This window comes from Cydia amplana, chromosome 8 (assembly GCF_948474715.1).
Source record: "Cydia amplana chromosome 8, ilCydAmpl1.1, whole genome shotgun sequence".
NCBI classification, from domain to species: domain Eukaryota; kingdom Metazoa; phylum Arthropoda; class Insecta; order Lepidoptera; family Tortricidae; genus Cydia; species Cydia amplana.
In genome coordinates this window covers 9,524,002-9,537,829 of record NC_086076.1, presented here as the reverse complement: position 1 = coordinate 9,537,829, position 13,828 = coordinate 9,524,002, and the positions used below count along the sequence as shown (strand labels likewise).

Genomic DNA, 13,828 nt, shown 5'->3' with positions numbered 1-13,828 from the left:
TCATAAGTGCATTGTAATTATGCCTACTTGAATAAACTATCTTTTTATCTTTATCTTTTAAGATTTAATTTACAAGATAATTTCCATGCATCAATTACCGATTAAGTAAAATGAAACCAGTAAATCCTTAAATTAATGAAACCAGTGAATCTGTAAAAGAAAAACACAAAATTAATTAAAAAGTAAAAAGCAATTCCGAAGGCGTACCGCGAACTAATTACTTCGTACGTTTGCGAATAATTATCTATTGCTCGAATGTGAAAGAACGATAGATATCTAATGAAATTTCGCGGTAGACCCTCTGTGTTTCTCAAAAGCTTGTAGCTTAAGCGGATGTCACTTTTTGACAGCTTTTGTTAGGCCTCTGCACGGCTAGCACATGATGGGCGCGACAGTCGACAGGCGAGAAAATGCCGCGACATAGAGCTCTCTCGCGAATCGGTAGCATAAGAGCCGCGCGAAAACCCGCTGTCTCGCGGACAAATGTCAAAGCGACATAATTTTGTCGTTTGACAGTTCCACGCGGGATACTCTCGAAAATCGTAGCACGAGTGTACTATGGGAGACAAAATGTCCCGCGTTTGAACGTCAAAATGAGAGAAATTGTCTTCGAGGCTAGAGGGTCGCGACTAGGGTTTGCTCCCGGTACTGAGTTTGGCGACAAGCGCATTTGATCGAAGTTTTGTTGACTTTTGTTCTAAAAGAAAGATAATTTTCCATATTTTATATTTATTTCATACTACAACACTTTTTTGTTTAAGTATAATTTGAATCTTGAGTTTCATGATCATGCCATTAATATCAAAATTATTATATTTTTTCACAATGACTTGTTTGTTCTCTTAAGTTAAACGAAAATCCGACAGAAAAAAATCTAAGCCTAAGATTGTACGATCACGACCACATCAACAAAGCAAACCTTTGGTGGCGAATTGACTGGGGGATAATTAATAGAAACATAAATAATTGATACAAAAATATTACATTGCTAATCCGGGAAACAATTACGTGCTATCAATCAGTGCTAACCCGTTATATTTACACGCGTATTTTTACATGCAATTATTGTTGACAACCTATATTATGTCGCTCCTTAGGTGTTTCCATTCATTGTGGGATATAAACAACACAATCCCGACCTGAATATTGCGATCAACCTCACTTATAATAAGTAAATGCAAAAGTAAATCTGTACCTATGTACAGTCAGCAGCAATAGTTGCTAAGCGGGCGAGGTGTTCAAAATGATCTTGACGCGACTTTATTGTTAAGAGAATAAGAGCGCGTCAAGGTAATTTTGAACACCACGCCCGCTTAGCAACTATTGCTGCTGACTATATGTTACCTCTTGACGCTTAATCCGCCGAACCGATTTAGACGAAATTTTGTGAAACAACATTCCACAAAGAATGCAAATAATGAATCTGGCAGCTCAACTCAAACTCCACCTCACAGAAGACCACAGCCGTAATACTTACTTTGTAGTGTACGAGTTGGTACTAGCCTAATCCTTAAGTTACGATTCCCACCGACCGGCTGGAGTTGGGCCGCGCCGGAATGCTTTTTCAGTGTACCTATTTACATAATGTGTGCAGGGTTGGGCAGTATTTCAATTACATGTATTTGAAATACGTATTTGAAATACAAATTAGTATTTTGTATTTGTATTTCAAATACTACCTCAAAAGTATTTTGTATTTCGTATTTCAAATACTGCACTCACATGTATTTAGTATTTTGTATTTCAAATACTTCAAGCTTCAAAATACATTTCTATAAATACATTTTATTAAATTCTATAATCCTAAAATGTCTAATCTCTCGCACAAGCTGTGAGCCGACCGCGAACCTCCGATCCAGCCGAGATACAATTTTCATTGGCTGGATACTGGATCTATATTAGGTCAACTTCTGCGTGGAACTTTTCGTTTAAATCTAGGGGATAGGGTCATTGCAGTAGTTTCAGTCCATGCACTAGTTTTCGACGACTTGACGGATTATCAAATATATATTTCATTTTTAATTTACTACTTTTTGCGAAATCTTCATCTTCCTCACGTTGTCCCGGCATTTTGCCACGGCTCATGGGAGCCTGGGGTCCGCTTGGAAACTAATCCCAGTAATTGGCGTTGGCACTAGTTTTTACGATAGCGACTACCATCTGACCTTCCAACCCAGAGGGTAAACTAGGGCCGTAATTGGAATTAGTCCGGTTTCCTCACGATGTTTTCCTTCACCGAAAAGCGACTGGTAAATATCAAATGATATTTCGTACATAGTTCCGAAAAACTCATTGGTTCGAGCCGGGGTTCGAACTCGCGACCTCCGGATTGCAAGTCGCACGCTGTTACCGCTAGGCCACCAGCGCTTCCTTTTTGCGAAATATCATTGTTATATGTAGACAGATATATTGCTTAGACGCCTTAGACATAAGGATTGAAATCAGTCCAAATTTGTGCAGGTATGTAGGTATATATTCAAATTTCGTCAAGTGGACGTAAACTAGAGCTGGACGAAAACTAGCGCAATGACCCTATAAGTTTATATGAAAGGATATTCGTTAACGTTAAAACTAAATGCTAAACAAAAAAATAAATAAAGGTATATTTTGTAATTGAAATACATTATTTTAAACACTGTAATTTGTATTTTGTATTTCAAATACCCGTCACCAAAGTAGTTTGTATTTTGTATTTCAAATACTTTTAAAAATGTATTTTGTAATTTGTATTTCAAATACGTGGAAGCCAGTATTTTGCCCAACCCTGAATGTGTGGCAGAAGCGATAGAATCCGTCCGGAGCCATCCGATCCGCAAGCAGCCGACCGGCTTTGGGCATACAAATGTGAAATGCGCTCCGACTCATACGAATCGTACTTAAATCTGAGTACCTATCTCAAAAAGGTCAAAGTAAATAAAATCATTTAAAGTTTTTGGTAGTATTTATTTAAAAGTCACATTATTTGAGAAGTGTTATCAACACTCGACTGTCCTTGCACGGAGTAGGTTCCCAACTTCAGCCCTTCTATGTCCTCCGTGATGGCAGGAGGGCTGCGGTTAGCAGCAGCATGCTTAGGTGTAGAGAATACCTCCGTGTTTGATGATGATGATAGGCTTGTGCATGATTGTCATTCAATCTATCTTCGAAGCCAGCAATGCAGCGGCTAGCCAGCCATAAGGGAGATATGTCGGGGATTAGCATAAGATATTTAGTCTGTAAATAAGATTTAAAAGGAATGTAATTTTTTTGCAAAAGACAACGGAAAAGAGCTTTATGAAGATTGAATTGTGTACGTAAGTACTTACAACTTGACTTCTTCGTAAAGATGGTATTTTGTTAGCCAAAACTTTTAACAAAACGCCAATTATTCGTAAGGAGTTGTATTTTGTAGGTAATCTTTAGATAATTATAATAATGTATTCCAACTTGTAACGACAAAGCGAATCAAATTTTGATTGACAGTATTGACACTGACATTTTCGACTTAAAAATAATATTTGCTATTTCTTATTCTTCATACTGCGAGAAAGAGACAAAGTTATCGTGACTAGGGACGCTCCGTTTCTAAGGCTGACTATTCATTACTTATCCGATTATTATTTTACCGATTCAGTGTTGCCACGAATGAAAAGTTTGTTCCATGTATAAATGGCCACATTGGCTAAGTCGCGCGCGGGATGGCTCTCTCTCGTGGAACTCTTTTCTCGATGTGCGAACTCATGCTGCCAAAATCGAGGAATTGACAGATAGAGATAGAAATTTGTGACGGGCGACTGCCGTCTCTCGCGGCGCGAGCTATCCCGCGGGTAATCATGTGCTAGCCGTGCAGCACGGCTAGCACATGATTACCCGCGGGATAGCTCGCGCCGCGAGAGACGGCAGTCGCCCGTCACAAATTTCTATCTCTATCTGTCAATTCCTCGATTTTGGCAGCATGAGTTCGCACATCGAGAAAAGAGTTCCACGAGAGAGAGCCATCCCGCGCGCGACTTAGCCAATGTGGCCATTTATACATGGAACAAACTTTTCATTCGTGGCAACACTGAATCGGTAAAATAATAATCGGATAAGTAATGAATAGTCAGCCTTAGAAACGGAGCGTCCCTAGTCACGATAACTTTGTCTCTTTCTCGCAGTATGAAGAATAAGAAATAGCAAATATTATTTTTAAGTCGAAAATGTCAGTGTCAATACTGTCAATCAAAATTTGATTCGCTTTGTCGTTACAAGTTGGGATATATTATTATAATTATCTAAAGATTACCTACCTAATCATTAAAATACAACTCCTTACGAATAATTGGCGTTTTGTTAAAAGTTTTGGCTAACAAAATACCATCTTTACGAAGAAGTCAAGTTGTAAGTACGTACACAATTCAATCTTCATAAAGCTCTTTTCCGTTGTCTTTTGCAAAAAAATTACATTCCTTTTAAATCTTATTTACAGACTAAATATCTTATGCTAATCCCCGACATATCTCCCTTATGGCTTCGAAGATAGATTGAATGATAATCATGCACAAGCCTGTCATCAAACACGGAGGTATTCTCTACACCTAAGCATGCTGCTGCTAACCGCAGCCCTCCTGCCATCACGGAGGACATAGAAGGGCTCAAGTTGGGAACCTACTCCGTGCAAGGACAGTCGAGTGTTGATAACACTTCTCAAATAATGTGACTTTTAAATAAATACTACCAAAAACTTTAAATGATTTTATTTACTTTGACCTTTTTGAGATAGGTACTCAGATTTAAGTACGATTCGTCGGAGTCGGAGCGCATTTCACATTTGTATGCCCAAAGCCGCTCGGATGGCTCCGGACGGATTCTATCGCTTCTGCCACACATTATGTAATAGGTACACTGAAAAAGCACTCCGGCGCGGCCCAACTCTAGCCGGTCGGTGGGAATCGTAACTTAAGGATTAGGCTAGTACCAACTCGTACACTACAAAGTAAGTATTACGGCTGTGGTCTTCTGTGAGGTGGAGGTTGAGTTGAGCTGCCAGATTCATTATTTGCATTCTTTGTGGAATGATGTTTCACAAAATTTCGTCTAAATCGGTTCGGCGGATTAAGCGTCAAGAGGTAGCATATAGTCAGCAGCAATAGTTGCTAAGCGGGCGAGGTGTTCAAAATTACCTTGACGCGCTCTTATTCTCTTAACAATAAAGTCGCGTCAAGATCATTTTGAACACCTCGCCCGCTTAGCAACTATTGCTGCTGACTGTACATAGGTACATATTTACTTTTGCATTTACTTATTATAAGTAAGGTTGATCGCAATATTCAGGTCGGGATTGTGTTGTTTATATCCCGCAATGAATGGAAACACCTAAGGAGCGACATAATATAGGTTGTCAACAATAATTGCATGTAAAAATACGCGTGTAAGTAAATATAACGGGGTAGCACTGATTGATAGCACGTAATTGTTTCGCGGATTAGCAATGTACTATTTTTGTATCAATTATTTATGTTTCTATTAATTATCCCCCAGTCAATTCGCCACCAAAGGTTTGCTTTGTTGATGAGGTCGTGGTCGTACAATCTTAGGCTTAGATTTTTTTCTGTCGGATTTTCGTTTAACTTAAGAGAACAAACAAGTCATTGTGAAAAAATATAATCATTTTGATATTAATGGCATGATCATGAAACTCAAGATTCAAATTATACTTAAACAAAAAAGTGTTGTAGTATGAAATAAATATAAAATATGGAAAATTATCTTTCTTTTAGAACAAAAGTCAACAAAACTTCGACCAAATGCGCTTGTCGCGACCCTCTAGCCTCGAAGACAATTTCTCTCATTTTGACGTTCAAACGCGGGACATTTTGTCTCCCATAGTACACTCGTGCTACGATTTTTGAGAGTATCCCGCGTGGAACTGTCAAACGACAAAATTATGTCGCTTTGACATTTGTCCGCGAGACAGCGGGTTGTCGCGCGGTTCTTATGCTACCGATTCGCGAGAGAGCTCTATGTCGCGGCATTTTCTCGCCTGTCGACTGTCGCGCCCATCATGTGCTAGCCGTGCAGATGTAAATATAGGTAATTATTTAACAAATTGTTGGTCGAGCAAAGAAAGTTTTAGGGAAGAGAGTCATAGGTACCGTTTAGGGCCGGGGAGAATATAGAATAATGTATAATTGTCGAAATAAGATCTACATTCTTCATATACTTAATTATATTCTTAGGCATATAATAATGTGATTTACATTTATAAGCAGCATAGCTTCAATACTTACTAAAATCCTTCTTGAGCCCTGAAACAAAGTATGTATTATTAACAATAGATAAATCGTAGTTAGGTACTGTTGTAAGACTAATTGTAAGTTACCTAGGTACCTACCTAAGTTATTTAAACGCCATAATTTCATAGAAGTTTGACGTTTAACACATTCAGTGCCGAAAACCCGATTAATATCGGGTATTTTATGATTTCGTTCCCAGGCTGGACGACCCGATAGTCGGGATCGTGGTAGGTACTACAGCTTTATATGACGAAATTTTTGTGGCCTGGCGCGGATGACTTGTTTGGCTGGGTGGCAATGAATGTGTTAAAATAACACTTGCACAGTCTGGGCTACCAAAATCGCTGCCAACTTAGCATGGTCCAACTCTACTTATTTCGCGTAAGTACAAACGAGCCTGATATCGCATGCGCGATTGAGGGGCAGATAAAGAAATTTCGTATTTCGCGGTAGGGCCTCAATTAGCAACGTATCGCAACTCGCATATATAATTATCGACTTCGTATTCAGGAGCAGGGATGTTGCGAATATCCGCATCCGCAACCGCGGAACTTCCGCATTATTTTCAACATCCGCATCAGCATAAAATCGATGCGGATTTAATGCGGATGCGGATGTGGAACAGGTCGGTACAGGAACGTCTTAGCATCGGCGTAAGTGCTAGACTGCTAGGTAATTTAGTCATTAGCCAAAAAAACCTAAGTATTAGAAATTAGCAGTCAAGCGTGAGTGGGACTTAATGTACGGAACCCTTGGAACGCGAGTCCGACTCGCACTTGCCCGGTTTTTTGAAATAAAAATTACTAAAATGTAATATTTGACGTTTTTTATGTACCTATCTTGACATCCGCATCCGCAGATGTGAGCCTTTAAAAATCCGCATCCGCATCCCATCCGCGTCCGCGGATGTCAAAAAATCGGCATCCGCAACATCCCTGTTCAGGAGTATCAATATTGTGGGCATTTGTGTCACAATGTTCTTGGCTTTCGGGCCCAAATAGACAAGTTTGAACTCTAATTATTATGTGTACGGTACCAGAATTAAAAAAAAATATATTTGTAAAGCCTTGTTGAAGTATACTTACGGTCTACTACTTTCTTAGGTATCTTCTCCACTTTCTCCTTCTCTTTATCTTTGTCTGGTTTATCGTCATCATTATCATCATCATCATCATCATCATCGTCATCCCTAGGTCTCCTGCGCCGGGGCAACCGGAAGAGGTCGAAGAGACAAGGCTCCGGCGCCGCGACTGCTGTCACTGCAATTGATATTTTAATTTATTAACAGATTTTTTTATTGAGTCGAATGACCGATGACTATAAGTAAAATTTTCGGTTTGATTTTCAAACTAACCTAATAATAACATATAGCTAGGTAGGTACCTATGTCACTAACCTAATAATAATATAGCCAGGTAGGTACCTATGTCACTAACCTAATAATAATATAGCTAGGTAGGTACCTATGTCACTAACCTAATAATAGGTAGGTACCTATGTCACTTATTTGCTTGCGGTCAATTCTACTTGCAACAAATGGCATGCGATCTTATACAACTGCCGGCTAACACATTCAGTGCCAGCGCGAGCGTAGCCGATAACACGGGAAAAACCGTATGTAGCGAAAAGCGCCTACGAACAGTGAACTCCCCTAGCGAGTCGCTGGCAGTTAATGTGCTAAGCAGGAGCAACCATGGAGCAACGAATTCAATCGATCTGTCGACCAAATGCCGCAATGTAGGTATCGCAAATCGCATGCGATTATCAGCAAAAATGACCCACGTTGACGCTTTTCTGTTTGGCCCTATGGTTGACTGGTAGAGAAGGCATTAAGTCCGCCTGTTGTACTCTTTTTTATGTGCAATAAAGTTTGAAATAAATAAATATCTAAATAAAATTTGTAGAGGCCATTCCAATTGGAAATATTTCACACAAATAATTCGGTTTAAGCTAAAATACCTACCTATTCTAATAAATTAAGTAAACTGACCTTCATTTTCAGCCACGTACGATAATATCTGAAATAATTAAAATTGAATTAAATTTTATGTGAAGCCCCAATTTAACATTAATTTTGGTTCCCCGTTCCCTCTGTGCCCAGCAGTTATTGTTAGTTAGCATTTTCTTATTTACCTATTACTGTATGTAATTAAACAAATTAAATTATCATCACTTTCGGATTTTATGTTACTTTATTTACTTATTTTAGTCGGTTCTTCTGTTGGTCAGCGGTAGGAACTCTTGGCTTAATGTACAAAAAACCAATAAATGTTATTTACCACAATGGATATCGCCAGGACGAACACTATCGAATGTCTTCTCATACTGACCTGTTGTTTTGTATGACAGTTTAAAATGACAATGCCGAGGAATTTATACAGCAATATTTGGACACGGTCATACAACATGGAATATCATTATGTCATACAAAAGAATTAATTAGGTACTGGAATTATTTTATTTTTTACGGACATAGTCACGTGTCTAACCTACAAGCCTATCTGACGATATTGCTCTGCTTGACCATACACAGGTAAATAATAGAAATTGTTAACGTTCATACAAAGTTGCGTGCCTCACTGACTTCATAGCAAGACTCGATGGGATTCCATTAGGTATGTGCAAGCGGGACTACAAGTAAAGTATAGAGTCGTGTTCGACGAGGCAAGTATCATGCTAAGGGCTCATTTAAACGGCGCGCGAACTCGCATGCGATTTTAGTTACATTGCGGACTATTGAAGTTGAAGTTACAACAATTCAGCCGACCGCCAAATAACGCAATGTAATGAAACTCGCATGCACTCGCACAGTCTAAATGAGCCCTCGGTCAGATTTGAATAGCGCAACGACATCTTATTGACATCTATACACCCCTGCCGTGGAATGATGGTCCTTATGACAGTTCCTTCAAGTCTCTTTTGGTTGGGCTTAAGAGAAAGGGGAAGACCGCTTCTGCATACAAACGTACGTAGTCCCCATTTCCTCTCGTGATATTGACATTCTGGAAAATATTTTTACGTAATTTGATCTATATTAACAAAAGCTATGCCTTAAGGTAGTTCCATGAGCTCTATCTATCTCTAATAGTCCTAATCCACCCATGGCGGGGCATTAGGTCCCATGATGAGGCCAAGGGCGGCACCCGCCCAGTGTATCCCTTACTTATATTTCAAGCGACTCGCCCCGGCTTCGCACGGATTAACAAATTATACATAAACCTTCCTCTTGAATCACTGTCTATTAAAAAAACCGCATCAAAATCCGTTGAGTAGTTTTAAAGATCTAAGCATACATAGGGACAGACAGACAGCGGGAAGCGACTTTGTATTATACTATGTAGTGATTAAACTGTCAGAATCACACTTTACCTTCCAAATGTCCGGAACACAATAGTTCCGTGATGGTACCCTGTGAATCCAATACACTGTAACTACGATAAACACGTCATTAATACCTACTGCAGCAGATACAGTGTATGGGCTTCCCACGGTACGATGGGAATTAGTTATTTGTACAACAAGAGACCAAACTTTGATATTTCTTCGAGTGCTTATTTTGAGTCCCGAGCAAACGAAAGATTCTATACTACTCTCTACTACTACTCGCTACGCTCGTGAATCTAATTTAGAATCTTGAGCGTAGTAAGGGACTCAAAAGCGCACGAGATGTAAATAACTTTGATCTCGTGTAGTTCACAAAACTTTTCACCTCAGCAGTGAGAACATATTTGAGAACCCGGAAAATGTATTCCTTCTTCATCACTTACCTATTCACTCATGTTTTCTTAAGATATACCAACAATTAAGTTTTCACCTCAGCAGCTCGAACAAGGGTACTTTGCTACTTAAAAACAATGAGCAAAATCGCATTTTGCTCATTTTGTCCCACTCGGTGTTTTTAAGTAGCAAAGTACCCTTGTTCGAGCTGCTGAGGTGAAAAATATGTTTTAATAATATGCAGAAAAAAAATACAACTACAAATAATTTGACACCAAATTTTAATTAATTAATTACATTACTGATACAATTTATATTCTCTTTAATCTCGGGGCTTCACGTTCGTCCATTATCGCGAAGAAAAATCCTTCATTATGTTTTCTGTAAAAAAAAGAAAGTTTTTCACATTCATATTTTGTTTTGAAAAATAGTCTGTTTGTTTTAAAAGGTGTTAATAATATTGACTATTGATACAATTCACACATGTGCAAAAATACAATTAAAACATGTGCATATGTTTGCTATGCCGGTACGTAAGTAAGTACATATGTAATGCAGAGAGGTAGGTAAGTTTTAATTAAATAAATAATTATAAGAGTAAGAATCCTTTAAAGATTTGTATTGTAATCGGTTTTCGCTCCTAACTCTTAAATAAAAATATAAAGGAGCTGTGTTTAATAGAACAAATTGTGTGAAAATATTTTCCATAACGTCAATATCCAGGGAGGAAAATGAGAAATATGTTTGTATGGAGAAGCGATCGTATCGTCTCCCTTCCGCTTAACTCGATCGCGTCTTTCCTGTAGACATCGAAAACTTAAGAGAATTAAAATATTTACTTTTTTTTTTAGTAGGTATACTTGAGACTCAATAAGAGAAACGTCGCCGTCGTTTATTGTATTCAGAAGTGGCCATTTTCTAAAATGAGTTTTATCCTAACAAAGATGGACTCAAAGATGATTTTATAAAAATATTAATACCTACGATAAAAAAATTAACTTTAAACATAGGTAGGTACTCACCAAAGTCCTTTATGAGGGCTGAAACAATAAATGTGATTCAATTTATATTTATTTTGTATTTAAGTAATTCCGAGCTGAGCTGAATTATTGTTATTATATTTTAATAAATTGCTTAATAAGATCCTGAGTATTTAGGTACCTACCTTTTTTGTCTTTATCCAACTTCTTTTTTTTTCCCTTCAGTTTATCATCCTTCTTATCTATCTTCTTTTCTTTTTTCTTATCTTTATCTTTATTTTTGTCTTTGTCATTGTGATGATGATGGCGGTCGTGAGGCCCGCATGGCGCAGCTGTCACTGGAATTAAAGAAATAAATATTTGGTGAGAAATGTCCAAGATGGTGGTGAGTAATGTCCGACAATATACATCGCTCAAATATATACATACTTAGAAACGTAGAAAACGTGTGTAACATAACTCAGGAACAATATTAGTGATAAACCCATAAATAAATGCCCAAAGAATATATTAATAATGCCCAGAATGCCCTAACCGGGATTTGAACTCGGGGCCTCCATCATCTTAAATGACTTTGAAATAGGTAGGTCTCTCATTCTTATTTCTGACAAAAAATAGAAGATTAGGGAAGGTAGAGAGAGGGCAATAGAGAGTACTCTCTCCGGGCGGGTGTTATGCCTGGGGACCGAAGTCCAATGAGAGATAGTCAGAAGGAGTATATATGTATAGTAAGTGACATTTGAAACTCCGTAAGCGCGATGTAGGTTTCTATCTCACTAACGCCATCTGTTAGAATCACGTGGCAAGTCGTCGACAGTGACAGCTGGAGGAGACGCCACAGAAGTTTTTAAAAAGTTTGACTTGTTCTTTTAGGCTATAAAATATTTAAGAGCGGATTCTTTTTAATCTACCATAACGACGAGGCTGGTCTGCCATATCTGATACAGTTTTTGCAACTCGTTTGCTTTAAGTAATCTTTGATTTAGGGATTCGTAGATCACTCTTTTTAAAGGTGTATCCTCATTGACACTTCTAAGTAAATGGAACATTCAATATCATTGTTTGATTACCTAGAGAACTAAATTATGCAACACGCAGTTGACGCAGTATAGAACAAATGAATTCAACGCGCGTTTGAAATGTAGGTAAGCTAGCTATTTACTAGTGTTTTATAAAAAAAAACACTAAACTAAACTGTTATAGTTATTTACTATACAAGTGCAGAAAGTAGGAAATTCGCAACAAGTGGTGATAAATTAGAAGACGAAGGGGGTGTTTTAAATGGACACGAGTTGCGAGTTACCTATTCGCACATGTATTGTACAACGTTTATACAGTAGGGACATTTAAATTTTCGACATAAGCACGGAAAGTGATAAACTATGTTATTTTTTAGTTCTGACACTTAGAGACATTTACACCTCTAAATAAGTTTAGATTTTTTTTACATGTATCTGTTTTGTTTTTATTTTAATATTATTATTGTAGTTTTTTTATGTAATTCGACATTAAGAGACCTTATACATCTCTTAAGAGCGCTCCCACAAGGAAAGTCGAAATAATGCAAAATTGATGATATTCCTCGATGACATTCAGTACTTTACGCTCATTATTAGAAATAATGAGTACTTGTTCCAGTAAAAGCGTCTTCTTATCTTTAGGAATTACTTTGTAAATATTAGAAAAAGGACTTATTAAATTAGTAATGATTTTTTTTCTGATGGTCGTTTCCGAAAAACCACGTCTAGTACTGAATTGTCAGCTCGTATTTGTAAATGTTGAGAAGTTTACTCTGGTAAAGCTGGCTATTTTGTATTACTAATACCCTGTACTTTAGGAATTACTTTTGACATTTTTCCTAAATACCTTTTAGAAAGAGAAAATCGAAGAAAAACAAACTCAATTTTCTCTCCGAAACAAGTGTCAATTCCTACGAAATTCTACTTAATATCGAAGTCATTTTCATACTCAAGCAATCTGCAGCGTTTGCTTATACTGTTGGTATACATTAGTGTTTATGAAATTCTACTATAATTTTTTGGCAATTTTTTGAAAACTTCTCTAATATTACCGATGACGCGCGGTCGTGAGCTCAGTGCCGCGGCAGAGCTTGTAGAGGTAGGACGTGTGTCGGTCGGCTCCGCACGTTTACAACGGCGTCGACGAGGTTTTTTATCGTTGTGTGCGGCAGGCGCCGTGTAAAATGCTATACTGTGTGCGTGACGCTGCGTGTAAACGGCGACTGAGAAACTTTGATCCTACTACTGTGTATTTGGTTTTATATAGTATAGTAATGCAACCGGACCGAATTAAAAATATTTGTAATGACCTGATATTTTATAGGTACTAAATGAAAAAAATGTTTTTGATGACATCTCAGAATATACATATATAGGTCCACATCCACAGTATAGGAGTCTGATGATGGAGCTGGAAGGTGGTCAACGGTACCAGTCAACCACGCAACTAAACCACTTCGTGTTTGGGCTCGTTTGATTCCTCTCAACGAGATCTTTGACACAAGATAGAACTCAGGGTCTGATGATGGAGCTGGAAGGTGGTCAACGGTACCAGTCAACCACGCAACTAAACCACTTCGTGTTTGGGCTCGTTTGATTCCTTTCAACGATATCTTTGACACAAGATAGAACTCAGGGTCTGATGATGGAGCTGGAAGGTGGTCAACGGTACCAGTCAACCACGCAACTAAACCACTTCGTGTTTGGGCTCGTTTGATTCGTCTCAACAAGATCTTTGACACAAGATAGTACTGAGGGTCTGATGATGGAGCTGGAAGGTGGTCACCGGTACCAGTCAACCACGCAACTAAACCACTTCGTGTTTGGGCTCATTTGATTACTCTCAACGAGATCTTTG

General features: G+C 38.2%; 1 protein-coding gene across 1 annotated transcript; it reads right to left on the bottom strand.

Annotated features, from left to right (window-relative positions):
* Positions 1-6,237: 6,237 nt before the first annotated feature.
* LOC134650433 (nucleolin-like) lies at positions 6,238-11,887 on the bottom strand. Its single transcript, XM_063505388.1, has 5 exons — positions 11,863-11,887; positions 11,137-11,289; positions 10,994-11,011; positions 7,340-7,513; positions 6,238-6,266 (listed from the first exon to the last, which is right to left on the bottom strand). The coding sequence occupies exons 1-5, from the start codon at positions 11,885-11,887 to the stop codon at positions 6,238-6,240; spliced, it is 399 nt and encodes a 132-aa protein (XP_063361458.1).
* Between the last annotated feature and the right edge of the window lie 1,941 nt (positions 11,888-13,828).